A 17,758-nucleotide genomic window follows, 5' to 3' on the forward strand; every position below is an offset into this window, starting at 1 on the left:
GGAAGTCCGACGGGATGTCCTTGGGAATGTCCGCCACTGTGCAGTGAGATGTCCCTATGACGTGGCAGGAGGTGTTTTTGGGATGTCCGCACCACTGCGGATGCCCTTATAGTGTTCTGAAATGGTAACAAAGTTTCATCTTTTGGTTGAATTTTACTGACCTTTTGAATTCTTTACCTATCCTACTTCTGAGGTTGAAATGATTACTGCTCAGTCCGCGAATAAGAGTCTCGTTTTTCTATTTTAGTCCATCCACAAGTAAGAGTCGTCATTTTTACTATAAATCGTAATAAAGTCTCATATTCCATTAACTCATTCTACTGACTATCTTAGTTATATTTCATTTACAATTAATATGTGTGAAACATATTCTATTAACTTTTTTTTACATATTTTTCTTAACGTTTCTTAAAATGTATGCGGGTGGAAGTATGATTTAGTCTAGTTATAAATTACTGCAAAGAGAAATTCTGCTGAATACTTCAAATTCGATTTCTTGAACTATTTCCGAACTGAACTGTAAATGAGATCTTTCCACTAAACATCAAGCATCTTCTAACTGTTGTACTCTCATTCCATCGTTATTTTCACTAGTTAAGTAAATTCAATATTCCAAACTCATTTCATTCCACGTTCCACTAATTTTTCAATCATTTTTTAGTTTCTAAAACCCGAGCCGAAGGAGTGAACAAGTAATTGTTAACGGATAGTAATTAATTTCACAACTGTTTCATTTATTACCGCGACTGTGTACAAGTTACTAATTGTAAAGGCGTAGCATATTTACAAATACTTGAGGGGTGCAAGATGTATGAAATTGTTGCTTAAATCAAATATAGTGAGTTAAAATCAAAAGGCAAAGCATAATAGAGAGTGTAAGTAGTAGATTAGGGTGTCGTTCGGTTGCCATGACTAATATCACGAGACTATTCATCTAGGATTAAGTCGTACGATTATTTTAGTTGGAGGGGAGACTATGACTAATTATCATAAGATTATCCATGTAGAATTAAGTTGAAGGGTTCAATCTTATGAATCAAACATGATACAAAATATGATACGTATTTAATCTTGCCAACCGAACGCCCCTAGAAATACAAATAGTTGAGGGGTGTAAGATTTATAGAATTCAAAGAAAGTGAAAAGCATGTTACCGCAGATCAAGAGGCAAATCGCGCCAAGCCATCATGGGCCTCTTTCAAACCGGCCTCAAGTTGAAGGGCCATCTGAAAAGCAGTCAGCGCCTCCTCTCTCATCTCCTTAATCTCATAACAATGGCCCAACAAACAAAAAGCCACGAGAATTATCCGGGCTGAGCCCGACCGCTTCTTCCAAATCCGCAAGGGCAGAATCGACCCGCCTCTTCCGGTTCAGCCCGATGAGGAGGTCGGCCCGTCTGACGAGCGCGTCGCCCTTCTCCCTGTGGGAAAGGGCCTTGGCGGCCGGCGGCGAGAGGGCGACATCGAGCGACTTGAGGGCGGGGGCCTTGTGGCCCATGAGGGTCTGGGCCATGGCCTTGAGGATGTGGGCGGCGGGGTCGCGGGGGTCGAGGGCGAGGGCCTTGTCGGCCTCGTCGAGGGCGGACTTGGCGAGGGTGAAGGAGAAGGACTTGGTCTTGGTGGATCGGGCTCGGGCGAGGAGCTGGGCCCCCGCGATGAAGTGGCGGTGGGCTTGGTTGTTGGTGCGGGATTTGGAGCGTTTGGGGAGGGTGTGGAGGAGGAGGAGGTAGAAGATGGCGAGGGTTAACATTAGGATTCCCAATTGGATTACTATGTCTCTCTCCATCTCCCAACCACTATTGCCTCTCTCAGTAGGGTTTTTCATCTCTCTTTCCCTTCTGCTCAATTATCACTCTTAGAGCATCTCCAATGGCGGACGTCCGGTCGGACATCCGGTCGGACATCGCGACGGGCGACCGGGACGTCCGACATTGTGGCGTTTAGGGTCGGATACGGACGTCCCGTGAGGACGTCGGGTGTCCTCGGACGTCCCTGCGACGGGCGGGCGGACGTCCGCCACTGCGGCAAGGGTCGGACGTCCCGCTCGGATGTCCGAATTTTTTTTTTTTAAACTCTATATATACGGCTCGTTGAACTTCATTTCATTTGCACCACTTGTTGTTAACAAGTTTCTCTCTTCTTTTACTACAAATTTCATTTCTACTTTTAATGGAGAACGATAGGAACTCCCCGGCCACGAGCGAGTCGCAGACTCCGACGTTTCCCATCGACCTGGAGGGAAACGTCAGCAGAAATGCGACAACGGTTCCGGCAATGGGACAGATGGGTGGAATCGGTGGAATGATGTCCCCTTATATGTACAATTGGATGGGACAGATGGATGGTATGGGTGGTATGATGCCCAGGGCAGCCGGGATGGGGGGCATGACCCCAAATATGATGATGCCGGGATGGGGATGGGGGGCATGACCCCAAATATGATGGGGATGGGTGGGATGATGCAGGGGATGATGTCGGGGATGATGGTGGGGATGATGCCGGGGATGATGCATGTGGGAGGGGGTGGCAGGGGCCCTGAACCACTAGCGGACGATGTCTATCGGCCGGTTGTGGATACGCAGTCTACTGATACCCCTTCCACTTATGTTCCGGATACTAAGTTCACCGGCATAGAAACTTTCTCTTTTGAGGAGTTGGGGATATCTCCAGTCAGGCAGACGCCCGATGATGTGGGCGGGGGCAGGGGGAAGGGACGTGGCAAGGGGAAAGCCCCAGGGTCTTCCTCACGAACGGTGGCAGAGGAGGAGGATGAGGAGGAGACGGGAAAGAGGACGATCTGGAGCCAGTGGGAAAACGTCGCGCTTGCGAAGGCTTGGGTTGCAATAGTCGAGGATCCCTATGTTGGTGCCAACCAGCATATTGACAGACTGTGGCATCGGATCGCTGAAGCCTACCACACACACAAACCGGCTGGGGCGAAACGTCGCGTTCCCGAACAGTGCCGGAAACAGTGGGAGCGGTTGAGGCCTAAGCTTAGTCGATTTGCTGGCCTCTACCAAAACAACCTCCGCCAGGCAAGCAGCGGTATGTCCAAGGAGGATGTCCGGAACCGTGCCTTTGCCAGTACCCTGACAGAGCCTTGAAACTCAAACAATTCGACCAGTGGGAGGCCTTTCTCGTGGTGAAGGATTCCCCAAAGTTTTGTGGGGGAGTCGAATCGGGCTGGGCGAAGCGGACGAAGATCAACGCTTCCGGTGAATACAGCAGCAGTGCTGGTTCGCACGAGCTCCCGGAAGCCGACGAAGTGTCTCCGCTACCGCAATCAGACTCTCGCCGTCGTCGTCGCCCGGTTGGGCAAAAGGCTGCGCAGCGGAGGGCTAGGGGAACCAGCAGCGGTAGCGGGTCGTTCGAGGTCGAATCGGAGGCCCCTGCTCCCCAAGAAGATATCGACCGCTTCGCCCGCGTGCAGTTAACGACAAGCTTGGTCCGGACCATGCATAGGTGGCATAGCACGACCGATCCGCTGTACAAGAGGATGCTGAAGGATGTCATCGATGGATGTCAGCGCGATTTGGGGATGCCCCCCATTGGAGATGATGGCGCCGAGATTAGCGGAGGGGACGACGGGGGCGGCACGGGCGACGGTGACGGCACGGGCGACGAGGACAGCGCGGAGTGAGCCGGGGATGTTGGATTATGTATTTTTCTTTTTTTGAATGACTATGTATTTTGCTTTTTTTCTAACTATGTTTTTTTTATGTTTTATGAATATGTATTTTTGCCCGTATTTTGCTTTCCCGTATTCCGTGTCAAAATTATATTTCCGTTTTTACGTAATTAAATTATTGTGATTTTTTTATTGCGGGATGTCCTAGTGGGAAGGGCGATGGGAAGGGCGGATTGTGCAGGGGATGTCCTAGTGACGTGGCAGTGGGATGGGAAGTCCTAGTGACGTGACAGGAGGTGTTTTTGGGATGTCCTAGTGGATGTCCTAGTGGGATGTCCGCCCACTGGAGATGCTCTTAGTCTTAACCAATTTGGACATATGCTTTTGGTATGTGATTTGAGAATAAGTGTTCCGTATTTTAATTAGATTTTTATAAACTAGATTGGTGGGCGATGCTATCTTTGACGATTATAAAACTTAATTAGTTCATCTCTAAATATCTGGATTAACTCTAATCTGATAAAATTCTAACTAGACTATACCCCAAGAAAGGTTCATCCAGAAGAACTTGATGGCCTGATCTTAGGTGTAATTATTTTCTATTCTTCATCTACTAACTTATTTAATATTCCAATGACAATTTTGACAAAATAATTTCACACACTTATATTTTTAGTACATATACTCTAATGGTAGATAAATTGAGAGTTTAAAATACACTAGCATAAAAAATATTCTAAATTGTACTCCTAACATGCTTAAAATTTAAAATTGGCTGAAATGCGTTTTTATTTCATTTTAGCATAACATTTTAAATTAACTATTCTTATAATCATTCCATAATTCACAAATTTGAGGACTATGAGTTCAACGTATTTGTGTTTTAAAAGTATTATTTTTTTTAATAGATGATGAAAAGTGTGAATATAAGTAAACGATCAAGTTGAAATTCCATTGCATGAGAAGAATGTTATACAAGTGCTTCATTTTTAGATTCTTTGATTTTTGAGGCAAAAATATTGTTTGATGATTTATTGTTAATTTGTGTTATGTAATTTTTGAATTATATTTTTAAATTTCTGAAACCTTGAATTGTATGATTGCTATATACTAGGTCCCCATATGATTTGTCTTCTTTTCCGCAAAATCAATACATTTTTCCTTTTGACATGTTCTTCCTAGGTGAATCTATCATCACAATAAAAAACTGTGATTACAAAGTCCCTATTTTCAGGAGAATATTTTTAGGAGACCGGAGGGAATAATCTCCGAAACAAAATCTCTTGGCAATGGTTATGATTATCTTCAACAATCAACATCACACACACTAGTTACCCAATCTCCATATCAAAGACATCCACAATTGAAAGATAAAATGTTTCATTGCCATCATCCAAAAGTCTACTTTCTTAAATCTGTCTATGCCTCAGTACTTTTACAGCATCTCACTTACACCCTTCTTCTTCCCATACAACAATCAAACATCTCACTTACCCCCACTGTCCACTACTCAACCCATCAGGATCAACCTCCACCAAGCCAAAGTGCGATTATGATATAAATCTAACCATATTTATCATTTAAATCGATATTTTTCAATCATTCCACTATAATCAACAAGAAACCACCAAAATTGTAAGAAAACAAAATACAGGATAATAATAGCGTGCAGTTTAGCCATAAACCTCACACGATCAAAAATGTAATCAAACCCAAAAAACAATGAGTAATCAAAACCTTTCAGCGAGGCGAGCTGTGACTGCTCTCAGCTTAGAATAAACTTTAGCAGCAGGGGACCCCAAAATCAGACTACACAGCGAGTCCCTGGCGACCTTAATATTAGCAAACGACCCAAGCATATGAATCTTCGATTCCGCAATCACAATCCTCGTCCTCGTTGAATTCTCAATCGCGAATTTCGTCTTTCCCCCTTTCCCACTCAGCCGCCCGATCGCTCGGGACAAGTGTTCCCTTTCAGCGTCTTCACATCCTTGATCTCGAACGATTCCACGTATAGCTCATCCATCCGAAGCAGCGCCACCGCGTCGATCACGTCGAACCCGAGCATGAAGGCGTGGACGAAGTCGGCGCACTTCTGCAGGTTGCTCACGTCGGGGGTGTCGCGCCGGGTCTTGAGCTCGACCCTGCGCGCCATCAGATTCATCCGGATGTCGATTTTCATCTCGTCGTAGATCGGTGTGTAGATTTCGAGCCACGCCTTTTTCAGCGGAGTGTAGCGGTGCGGCGGGACTGAGATTTTGCGGAACTGGATCTGTCCGTCGGAGATTTCGTGAGCCGAGAGCGGCCGGAAGTTCGGTTTCTGCGCGAATAGGATCGTCGGCTTCTTCGGGGGAGCGGCGGCGGCTTCGACATCCATGGCGATGGGAGTGGAGGCGGCGGCGCCGATTTCGGCCGATGAATTTTGCATCGTGTAGGAGAAGGGAATGCGAAAACCCTAGCTCTGATGTCAATGGAATGGAGATGTCTGGGGCTTGTTGGTTATTGGGCCTGGGCAACTTGTGTTGGGAATATTTGTTGGAAGATTTTAGGCCCAATATACTTTATGGGTGGTTACTACTATTCACCGATAAATCTTTTCAAGTTAATGCATATATTTTAGATTTGGACCCAAAGCGGATCGGGACAAACAATGCGGAACTAAGCCTGTTATATAATACTATACTCCTTTCATCCTTTAAATTTTGTCACACTTTGACCGGACATTGATTTTAAAAAATTTAATGAAAAGTGAGTTAAAAAAGTTAATGGAGAGTGAATCATATATTTATATATTAATTTTATAATAAAATGTGAGTTGAAATGAGTTAGTGGAATATAGGATTCACTCCCAAAAATGGTAAAAAGTTATAAATTTTGTGTGACGACGGAAATAGAAAAACGTGACCAACTTTAAGGTACATGGGGAGTAAATTGGTAGAACGGGTCATGCTAAAATACATGTATTACTCCAATCGACAACTAAGACCAATCCTATACTATTAGATCTTAAAATGAGTGGATGAGGTTAAAGCTCAAGAATTTCAATAATAATAGACAAAATATCAACAAATGGGTAAAAGTCAATCTGTTATGATATAATAATTTTCATTGTTTTTTTATATCAACATAGTGTATTACAAATATCAACACAATACTGAAAAAGGGTATAAGAGCATCTCTAACCATTTACACTAAACTCAAATCCAAAAGAATATTAATCACCCACTAATTTTTTTGTACTTTTCAATCATACCTATATATTTTATCTAAATTACTCTCTAATCCTATGCCACTTTGTTAATAACTTAAATTAAATTAAATTAAATAATACTCTCTTCGCCCCCAAAGGATATGCACTTTGGGTTCGACACGAGTTTTAATGCAAAATTGGTAAAGTAAAAGAGAGAAAGAAAGAAAGAGTAAATAAAGTATTGTTGGTGGAAAATGAGTCTCACCTCATTAGAAATAAACGAGTTCCAAAATTAGAAAGTGCATATGTGGGGCGAACTAAAAAAGAAAGAGTACATATTTTTATGGGACGGAGGGAGTATAGATTTATTAATTAATATAACTAAATATGAAACAACTATTTCCACAGATTTATGTACGTGAGGTATTAAAAATTGGATTCTGTATTTGGTAACAAAAATAATGTCTCTTTGTTTTAGTAAAATAGTAGATCAGTTTTTTTCCAATTATGTTGAATATGGATGTAATCAAATGCAAACTCTAAATATTGTACAAACTTCAAACTATGATTTGAACCATTAGAAAATGTCAACAGATGACAAAATAGTAGCAACAAAAAATGTCAACACAGTGTCAACAGTTGATGTTGTGTTGACATTGTGTTGAAACTGTGTTGACATTTTCTGTTACTGTTATTTTGTCATCTGTTGACATTTTCTAACGATCCAGATTATAATTCGAAGTTTGTACAATATTTAGAGTTTACATTTTATCACTATCCATGTTGAATAATATTAACTTATACTTAACATGCGCCAGCCATCTATTTAATAACTAATTAAATATTAATAGAATTAAATTAAGTTTATTATTCCACAATCTTCTTCTCCATATGCTGCCTTTATCATGTAAGTTTTTCTATAATCTATCTGTGTATTTTAATTTCTCTTCCTTTCCTTATTCTATTTTGATATATAAATATGAATTGATTAGGAACTGAATGCAATAACTCAAAATCTGAAAAGTATTTTTGGTATAGTTTTATTGCAAACTAAAAGATAAGGTATTTTTTCTTCAAAATATGGGATTGATTTTGCAGTACTATTGAAAGTATTGCATTTTAGGTTTTGCAGTACTATTAGAGATGGTCTAAAAGATTTAAAAATAGCCCTCAGTGGCATTTTGGTTAAAAAAAAGAAGAAAAAAAGGTATAAAAGATTCAAAATAGGTAAAACGTACTTGAAATGATATTATACTCATACGTAAATTCTTGTGAGGATAATTTTGTAAACATAGATATATGTGGTGTTCGAATGGCCAAACGGTGGTATGAAATTTTTAGTTCACTCTTTTGAATATATCCCTTATAAAGGCTGGAAACGATTCTCTATCTTATATTGTACTATATGACATAAGAATTATTTAATTTCTATAAAAAATTATTTGTGTTTATTATTTGAATCTATAATTTTTATTTTTGTGTGGGGTTTACATCAATCTAGAGGTAGGATCCGGATTCTGGTGTATCAATATAATTTGAATAGTTAGTTGTGACGGCTCATGATATTCTTGATTGTGTGCTAAAACTTGACAGTTGAAGGAAAACGAGCATTTCACAATGTTGGTGTACATCACGTTACTCACGCTGCCTTCTTCCTCCTCACCAGCCCCACCACATATTTTTTTTGTTTTTGGAAATTGTTTTTATTAGAAAAAAATATTAGTTATGCAATTATTTCACAAGGAAACAAAAGTTAGTACCAACAGAAAAGGAGAAATGCATGCAAGGAATGAAAAGAAGTTACGCATACGTCCACAATAAATAATTACATGTAGCTCTCATTCTTTATCTCTTGTGATGATTCGTATTCTAAATTCTAATTCACCTTTTTCTTGATGACGATTTTGAAGTGAAAAACATAGCTATATGTGAAATGGGTTTATCTTTAGAAAGCAAAAGACAAATTTGGTTGTTGAATGATGAATATTTGTTTGACAAGGTTGGAGCTTTATTTACTTACCTTTTTGCTGCAAAGTTACATTCAGAGAATGAGCATCAAAATCAGCTTGAAAAGCAGTTCCATGAAACAAAAATTATTTGTTTATCATCACTTCTCACGTGAACCATCAAAGCAATTAATCTAGTGTTACTACGAATTAAGATTATTTGGTACTGTAACTGATGATGGAAATACTATTTTATGGGCATGCAATTATTTAAATTCAAGTATGATTGCATCACAAATACTCCCCATTGCAAATTCTCAATACTCAGAAAATGACAAACAAGAATGGAGGATTCAAAGCATGGGATCAAGCTAAGAAAGAAGGCCCATTTTCAACATATACCTAAGAAGCTAAAATCATACTTAAGTTTTTTTTTTTTTGAACAATTACACAACCTCTTAAGTTTATCAATTATTTAATTATGATCTGATAAAAAAACACGAGGACGAATAAATTAAGTTGCTGTCTACTGTCTGTGATGATTAATTAGTGTAACATTGAATAAAGGCAAAACTTTTTCAGACACACCTCCGAAATGCATCTCCATGATAACTAATTACTACTATTATTACAGTTACAGAGACATCATATATATATGTAAAATATATATGCATATATAGGTGTAGGCATACATAAAGAAGGGTCCCTTTATTAGCTTCTGTTGGTATATATTGTCAGCAGCTGATACCAAAGTCTGGAACTCAGTTACCTGATATGAAGGAGACAGTATATCAGTGTAGTAGAAGAGGAAGACTTTCTGAACACTGACTTAAAATGAAACAAATTTAAAATATGCCATTAATATTCATTTAATAATGGTCCATGTAATGTAACAGAGCGACAATCCCAATAACTTCTGAGAAACAAGTACATATGGACCTCCAAATATAATTTCTTAAATGTGAAAATCACAAATTCTAATTAATTACTAGTAACTAGTATTACATTAATTTGCCCATCTAAACACTCAAGATTAATTTACTATTTTCTTACACATTATGACATTAACGTTAATTAGCTCTGATAATTCGCTACTAGGATTTCATCTATTTACCTTATTTTCTAATAAATCTCCAATTTTCTAAAGATGCTTAATTTGATGAGTTGGAACATTTGATAAGATTTGAGGAAGTAATATTTAGAAAGTTAATCATAATCAATTAATCATTCCTAGCATTTTCTATTTGATGAAGTGAAGAACAACAAAGCCTAATTTGGTGAAAACTGAATATATAGGAGGAAGAGGCAAAATTCATGAAAATTTGAAATAAATTTATACAAAATGTAGACAAGAAGAAGAAGATCGTGCAAAGCCAAAATAGAGTAAACAACAAAAAGTAAGTAGTGCCATTTCCTAAGAGCATCCACTATGGGACCGCCGCGCCTATAGCCCCGGCGGGGTCGGTCCCGGGGCGGTTTATAGTGAGGGAGATGTCCGCCCCCGGGGCAGACGAGGAAATGGGGGCGGTAGGCGGCGGACGACGGATAGGCGACGCCAGGGCGAGGACGCGCCGTCGGTCCTCGTCGAATTTTTAATTTTTTAATTACCTCTATAAATACCACTGTCCAGCACCTATTTTTTCACCATTTTCACAAAATCCCTCCATTCACTATATACACTTTCACTCTCTAAAAAATGCACGGTGGAGACGACGAATCACCCGACTCGCAGGAATTGGGCTATGACGGCAATCCTTCACAACTGTCGGCCGGCTATCCTTCACAGCCATCGGGATATGGCGGGTCTCCGTCCCAGCTGTGGATGTGAAGTCAATCTCCCCCGCTGTGGGCATCGAGCCCAAACCTACCTCCATCTCAGTCGTGGAGGTCTTCTCCAATGCCCCCACCTATTCAGCGGAATCTGAGTCGCTCCGCATTTGGAGATTACAGACCCAACCTCGACGCGCCTAACCAGCCGCGTTCGGAGTCCCCTTTCCAATCCAGCCAATCTCCTTTCACCGAAGCAGATCAAGACGCACTGGATGCTATGATGGGTTTGCTCAGTTCCGGCGTCCCGGATACGCCGGCAAAACGGGTGGAAACGTCGATTCCGGCCCGAGGCGGCTGCTGTAGGGGCAGAGGCGGTGGCGGTACGGGCGGAGGAGGTGGCGGCAGGGGCGGAGGCGGCAGCTGTGGCTCGGGGAGCGGCGGTGGCGGCTCGGGCAGCGGCGTCAGCAGTGGCGAGGGCAGTGGCGTCGGCGGTAGCGGTTGCCCTGGCTCCAACCGGGGCAAGCTCTACACCAAACAGGAGAGCATTGCCGTGGCGAGGGCGTGAGATGCCATCACATCGGACCCCGTGGTGGGCACCGATCAGCCCGAGGGGAGCTTTCGGAGGCGCGTCATGATGGCATACGAGGACTTCAAACCCGACGGTGCCGATAAGCGTGACCCAGAATAGCTCCGAAGAAAGTGGGGTAGGATTCTGCGGGCTACCAAGCGGTTCGCGTCCATATACCAGAACAACCTTCTCCACGCTGAGAGTGGCCGAAGCGAAACAGACGTGAAGGCCCTGTCGATGGGCCAATACAACACGAAGGGCTGGCCGAAGTTCACACTGTGGGAGGAGTATCTGGTCCTCGCGGATTATCCGAAATTCAAGGCCATCGTGGCGCGATAGGTCAACACAGCTCCTGGGCCGAAGCGTAGAAGGCACAACCTTGCCGGAGACTACAGCAGCGGAAGCGGCTCGCACTCGTTCGAGCAGCCCGACGAGCAAGTCGAAGAGCCAGCCGCTACACACACTAGGCGAGGGGCTAGAAGTGCCTCCCGCCTATCGTCGGCCGCGTTTGGATCTCGCATCTCCCAGCCTGCCCCAATCCCCCAGCACATGTTGCAAGGTCCCCATGAGGTCTTGAGGGATAACATAGATGTGCAGTTGATGCAACAACTGCAGGACGTATGCAGCAAATACGCAGCTGAGAGTGACCCGTTCGTCAGGAACATCTACAAGAAGCTCATCACTCAGATTGAGCGTCGGCTAGGGTTGGCTGATGATGCTCCTGGGGAAACCGCGACCGATAGCAGCGAGGGAGGAGGAGGAGGAGAAGAAGAAGAAGAAGAGGAAGACGAGGAAGCCGACTCGGACACTGAGTAGACGGTGGCGGAGTTTTTAATTGTATTTTATTTTAAATATTCGTTGTATAATTTTATCCTTTTGCAATACAACGAATATTCAGGTCCAATTACCTCGTTTTCTAATTATTTACATTGCGATGATTTTAATTATACTTGAATAAAACTAAAAACATTTTAAAATGAAAATTGATTATAAAATTTGGGGCTATTGGAAGTGTCCACCATAATTGCGGAAACAAAATTTTGGGAATATGGACAAAAAATTGAGACTATGAATAAAAACTGAGGCGGGGCTATTGGGGTGTCCGCCTTACAGTGGACACCCTAAGTATTGCGAAGTAGAACGAACTCATCATTACAATCACGAAAAGAAACTGAAAAATGGTGCCAAAAGCAACTTTACCTATTACAATTTTGTTTCATCAAATTGGTCTAATAATCGCACCAAATTAATTAAAAAAGAAAAAAAAATTAAAAACAACAAACAACACACTGAAAAGAAAAGATTACATCTTGATCTGAACATGAAATCACAATAGAAGAAGAACATTAGCATCACCATAAAACCCTAAAACAACAATGTCAAGGAATTGAAGAATAGTGTGATAAATCACTCCATGCCTGAATTCCACTGCTCCAGTGGCTTCCGTTATCACCATTAACGCCGTTACTCGTCGCTGCTGCATTTCCACCATAAGAATAAGAAGAATTGTCGAAAAACCACTCCGTTGAAAGATTTCCACCGTCGTCAATTTTCCTCGGCGCTTTGATCGGAACCTCCAGATCCTGAAACAAAATTGGCTGCGGTTTCACGGTTTTCTGATTATTATTATTATCGGAAGGTGAAAGCATCGCCAATCTCTGCTTCTGCAGCTTCCAGTGAAGGTCTTGGTTGATACAGCTCAGTGATTCCATGGATGAAGCGAGGCTGCTACGAAACCCCAATTCTGGATTCGGAGAGTTGTTGTTTCCGGAGAGATCGAATCCGATTAACGGAGCAGCAGGAGGAATTTCGAAGGCGTAGCAAGGGTTTAGTGAGATTGCAGTGGAGATGTTCGATGAATTGTCGAAGTGGCTGTTGAGAAGAGAGGTGGCGGGAAAATTGAGCTGGAAGTCCATGGCGGGTGCGACGCCCTTGAAGAATTTCAATCCGTCTGAGGCGTCGTCGCCGGCGGCGGAGGGCGGCGGGGAGGTCCTGGATTTCTTGCTTTTGCGGCAGCTGCCGCCGATGGGGACGCTGCGGAGGGCGCCGCCTTTGGTCCAGTAGCGGCGGCAGGTCTTGCAGAAGTGGCGGGGCTGGGTGAGGCTGTAGTTGTTGTAGTAGCAGAATTTGGTGTTGGGAGAATCGCAGCGGGGGCAGCGGAGGGATGGCTCTTGGGGGCGGGCGGTTTTCCGGTGAGTGGAGGTTGGGGTTTCGTCTCTTCCGGCGGGTGGCATGGTGGGAAACCCTAATTATTTAAATTGAAATTGAAATTGAAATTGGGGGAGGAGAGGGAATTGAGTATTTTATAGGAAGAAATGGGAAATCAGTTGTGGGGATAGAGTTTGCTTATGGAGAAGGGAAATGGAATTCATTTGTTTCATGCATCAAGTTGATGGACAAGGAGAGGATGTTGATGGACTCTTGTGATCTTCATCAACAAATGCATCTGATGGAATATAATAAAGAGAGTGATAGAGGGATCTCTTTCCAACTGGCACTTCGTTGTGTTTGCTCCTCATTATATATAAATCATTAATTTTTATCTAATTTATTTTGAACATATAATTTAAGAAAATAATATTTAAAAATAAAAAATAAAATAGGAGAGAGATTAAAGTAAAAAAACACTATCTGACTTGTATTTTGCTAAAAAAAGAAATTGACTTACAAATAAGGTGAGTCGTCCGAATAAGAGTATCCACAATAAGAATAGCTCAGCCCTACCTAGCCACAAACTCCTCCTGCCACATCATCAGCACTAAAAATTCTTCTGTCACATCATCAAAACAAGCAAATAGCCCAGCAATAGCCTAACCACATCACTCAAAATTATATAAAACAAATAATTAACAATCACACAAAATACGGAATTAAATTTACGACACAGATACGGAAAAATTCAATTATATTATTAAAATTAAAAAGTACATTAATTAAAAAAAACTACATTAATTTAAAAAAAATTACATTAATTTAAAAAAAAAACCGCATCTGTCTCACTCCTCGTCGCCTCCGTCGCCGCTGCCCCCACAACCGTGCCGCGGCGGCATTCAAATCGGCTCGCATGCTCACGAGCATTGCGTGAAGAAAACTCTTCTCCTCGGGGTCAGTTGCCGTCTTCCAATCGGCTAAGGTCTTGGCCATCTGAGCCCGCGTTTGTTGACGCGCGAAGAAGGCGAGATCGGCTGTCGACTGTCCAACAGGGGGGATGTCAACTGGACCTCCTGGGACCCCCCGGTGACCCCCCTTGATTCCTGTTGCGCCCGCCTTTGACCAGCCGGGCGAGTTCGGAAGTGAACGATGGAGGGGACGGGAGCTCTTGAGCACCCTCGGGGAGGTTGTGGGAACCGCCGCTGCTGCCGCTGTAATCACCGGTATAGTTCAGTTGCTGCTTCTTCGGCCAGCCAGCGTCGATACCTGCCCGGAACTTCTCGGGGTCTGTCAGCACCTCATAGCAGTTCCAGTAGGTGAACTCCTTATAGAGCCCGGGCACGGGGAAGGCTTTCTCCGCTATCCTCCTGCAGTCCTCGTCAGTTTGGCCACTGCTCTGCATGCGGAGGGCGTTGGCGTACAAGCCCAAAAATCGGGAGACCCCAGCCCTGATTCGGTCCCACGCCTTCCGACGCTCCTCCCCGTTGCGTGGCCTCCCCTCCGGGCAAAATGCCTTATAGGCTGCTGCTATTTTGGCCAACAAGTTGACGATCCTCTGATTGTTCGAAGTGAGGAGATCTTCGCAAACACTCACCCACGCCTTGGACATCGCAACGTTCTCCGTATCCATCCACTTTCTCCGTACCTAGCTGTCGTCATCAACCGGCTCGACGACTCGCCGACCCTTTTGCCCTTCCCATTGCCCTTCTTCTTTGGGCCGCCCCGACCCTGCCCTACTCCCCCTGTTTGAACGGGAGTTTTTGGAACCCCGAGAAGATCAAACCCCAACTCCTCTAAGGAGAAAGTCTCAAATTGCGTGAACTGCGTCTCCGATGGGGTCGATGTGTGCGAAGAAGCAGTCAAAAAATCAAAATTGGGGCGATAGACGTTGTCCCCCCCGGCGTCCCCTGCGTCACGGGCTGCATCGCCGGTACCCCCCTCCCCCAGCGTCCCCTGCGGCACGAGCTGCATCGCCGGTACCCCCCGGCATCATCAGCATCCCGGGTGCCCCCCCCGACATCATCTGCATACTGGGATGCATTCCTGGTACTCCCTGCCATCCCGGCATACTAACCCCGCCTGCCATCCCGGGCATACTACCCCCGGCTGCCATCCCGGGCATCATCTGCTGCCACGGGTACATGTTGTAGTACCTGGGCTTCGGACCCCATCCACTTCCCATGGGTACCGAGGGAGTTTGAGACCCGCTCATCACTAGAGTACCTTCGTTGTTGTTATCCATTTCGTGTTGTTGCTCTTGTACAGAAATTAAGACAGAGAAAATACTCGTTAAAACAAGCGGTGTAAATGAAAATGACGTGCAAATAGCGTATATATAGTGTTTCGAAAATTAAATAAATAAAAATCCGCTCGCCGATCGCTCGCCGATCCTGAGCCTGCAATGGCGGCCAGCGGATCGGCGAGCGCTCGGAAATCGGCGTGGGCTCGCCGATTTTTTTGCCGAAATTCTGCTAGCCGGTTACAATGGTTCGGCGAGCGGACCGACTAGCGCCGGGGATCGGCTAGCCGGTCCGATCGCCGCCATTGTGGATGCTCTAATAATTTATGACGAGATGAATAATTGAATATAGGGTGTTTTACCTTTGATTATTTTTCTAATAAAAAGCCATTCAATTTTTTGCCATTAAATTGCAAGTACCTTGATGCATGCATATTGCAATATGGACAAGGAATTTGCCAAAAAAAATTGAATACTACTACTGTACTTCTTATCTATGGTGTCAAAGTCTTGAGGAAAAAGTTGGTTACATAAATGAGAATTACTGCCGTATATTTGTAGTATCTTGTACAAGAGAGATGACTTCTATTTTCAAAATTAGAACACACTTTGCCACTTTGGTTTTAAGTCTAAAATAATCCTAACTCATTCTGTACCAGAGAATATTGCTGGTAAACTACATGAAATAAAGCTGAATGGTGTTATTTCCAATTGACGCCGATTTTTTATTTTAACAAAATTGATTATTTTTACTAATGGAACTGAGGTGTCAATTAGAAGTTTGGCTTACAAAAGTATGTTACTGCATTCATAGAGTTAAAATAAGTTTCAACATATATATGATTTGGTACAATATATAACAACACAATTTTTTTAAACGGAAAATTGTCATTTAAACCACAACTTTTGATTGACTTCTAGTCTATTCCACAACTTATAAAATTAGCTCATTACATCACAACTTTTACACATTTCTCAATCGTTCCATACAATTAAAATTTTGATGAAATTTGTTATATAAATCATGATTTTTGGTTAACTTTTGTAAAAAATTAGCATTATTTCATATTATGATGGTCGATTTTACATGATTATTACGTAATTGGTGAATATATAATGGCGAAAAGTATAAAAATCACAACAAATTTCATCAAAATTTTATTTGTATAAGATAATTAAAAAATGTATAAAAGTTGTGATTTAATTAGCTATTTTTAAAAGTTATGAAATGAACCAAATTAACTAAAAATTACTTCATAATTTAAATGGCCATTTTCCTTTTGTAAATTAAAGGTATTCGATGTATCCACTTCGTCGTGTAATGGATTTTGGATGATGTACAAATCCATGTCTGGGCAAGAGACAAGCAAGAAGATATAGATGACTGATGAGGCAGACATATCTATAGTCCTAAGGAATAAATGATAACTGAAAATGAAAACTATCACGTGAAATTAGATTCTCTATTTGTTTTTACCTTATTATAGGTAATTCGGGTGGAGTGTAAGATTTTTTTATACGTTTGGCAACAATTATTATGATCCTGGCAATTATAATATATTTATAATCTAACCCATCTCTCTCTAGATTAATTAAATTATCCTTACGAAACATATTATATTAGTATAGCATTCCACTCAATATGAATGTGTTTATAAATAATTAAAATAAAAATAAAGAGGGCATCAAGCTCGCCAAATTGGTGAGATGAATAATCTCACATCTATAGTGAAATTTGACACTGTAACACATAATGCTAGTCCAAGACGAGACCAAACCCGAGCTTTTATTTAGTACGTAATGGGTTAGGCATGTAATTTAGCAAGACTAACGAATCCATGACTACGGTCATGGTGAGTCTTTTTGGGCTAATTTCAAGAACCCAACGCATCATACGTATATTGATGAGGTTATTATGTAGTAAGAGTTGAATTTCAATCTCATTATCTTTAACACTAATTATTAATTATGTACGTAGCATTAATGTAACAAGTATATATATTTTGATGAGGGCTTGAGATTCAGTAGTGACCTCTTGTTTCCTACTTTATACTATTAATGAGTATTTTTTATTTCTTTATTTTTTAAATGTTAGTATACACTTTAGTTTAATGGGATGCAATCAAATGCAAATATTTTTAAGAATATAATGTCACGTTATAAGTGATACTGTCGTCTAAAAATAGACACTTCAGGACGATATAAGTTTTAATTATATTAAATTAATAAATTAGGAGAGAGATAGAAAGAAATTGTGATTGGACTAT

General features: G+C 41.9%; 2 protein-coding genes and 1 pseudogene across 2 annotated transcripts; all 3 read right to left on the reverse strand.

The window, feature by feature from the left end:
* Positions 1–1,266: 1,266 nt before the first annotated feature.
* On the reverse strand, positions 1,267–1,824 carry LOC121784362. The gene has a single exon (XM_042182512.1). It carries the CDS (start codon positions 1,822–1,824, stop codon positions 1,267–1,269), a length of 558 nt encoding a protein of 185 aa, XP_042038446.1.
* A 3,375-nt stretch (positions 1,825–5,199) lies between these two features.
* LOC121783437 lies at positions 5,200–6,352 on the reverse strand (annotated as a pseudogene).
* A 5,938-nt stretch (positions 6,353–12,290) lies between these two features.
* On the reverse strand, positions 12,291–13,574 carry LOC121784001 (dof zinc finger protein DOF5.7-like). Its single transcript, XM_042182180.1, has one exon. The coding sequence runs from the start codon at positions 13,333–13,335 to the stop codon at positions 12,481–12,483; it is 855 nt and encodes a 284-aa protein (XP_042038114.1). The 5' UTR covers positions 13,336–13,574; the 3' UTR covers positions 12,291–12,480.
* Positions 13,575–17,758: the final 4,184 nt, after the last annotated feature.

The sequence above is a fragment of the Salvia splendens genome, chromosome 21 (assembly GCF_004379255.2).
Source record: "Salvia splendens isolate huo1 chromosome 21, SspV2, whole genome shotgun sequence".
Classification (NCBI taxonomy): domain Eukaryota; kingdom Viridiplantae; phylum Streptophyta; class Magnoliopsida; order Lamiales; family Lamiaceae; genus Salvia; species Salvia splendens.

Bases quoted from the DNA above. Each gene is read 5' to 3' on its own strand.
- LOC121784362 (XM_042182512.1), bottom strand. From the start codon at position 1,824: ATGAAAAACCCTACTGAGAGAGGCAATAGTGGTTGGGAGATGGAGAGA.
- LOC121784001 (XM_042182180.1), bottom strand. From the start codon at position 13,335: ATGCCACCCGCCGGAAGAGACGAAACCCCAACCTCCACTCACCGGAAA.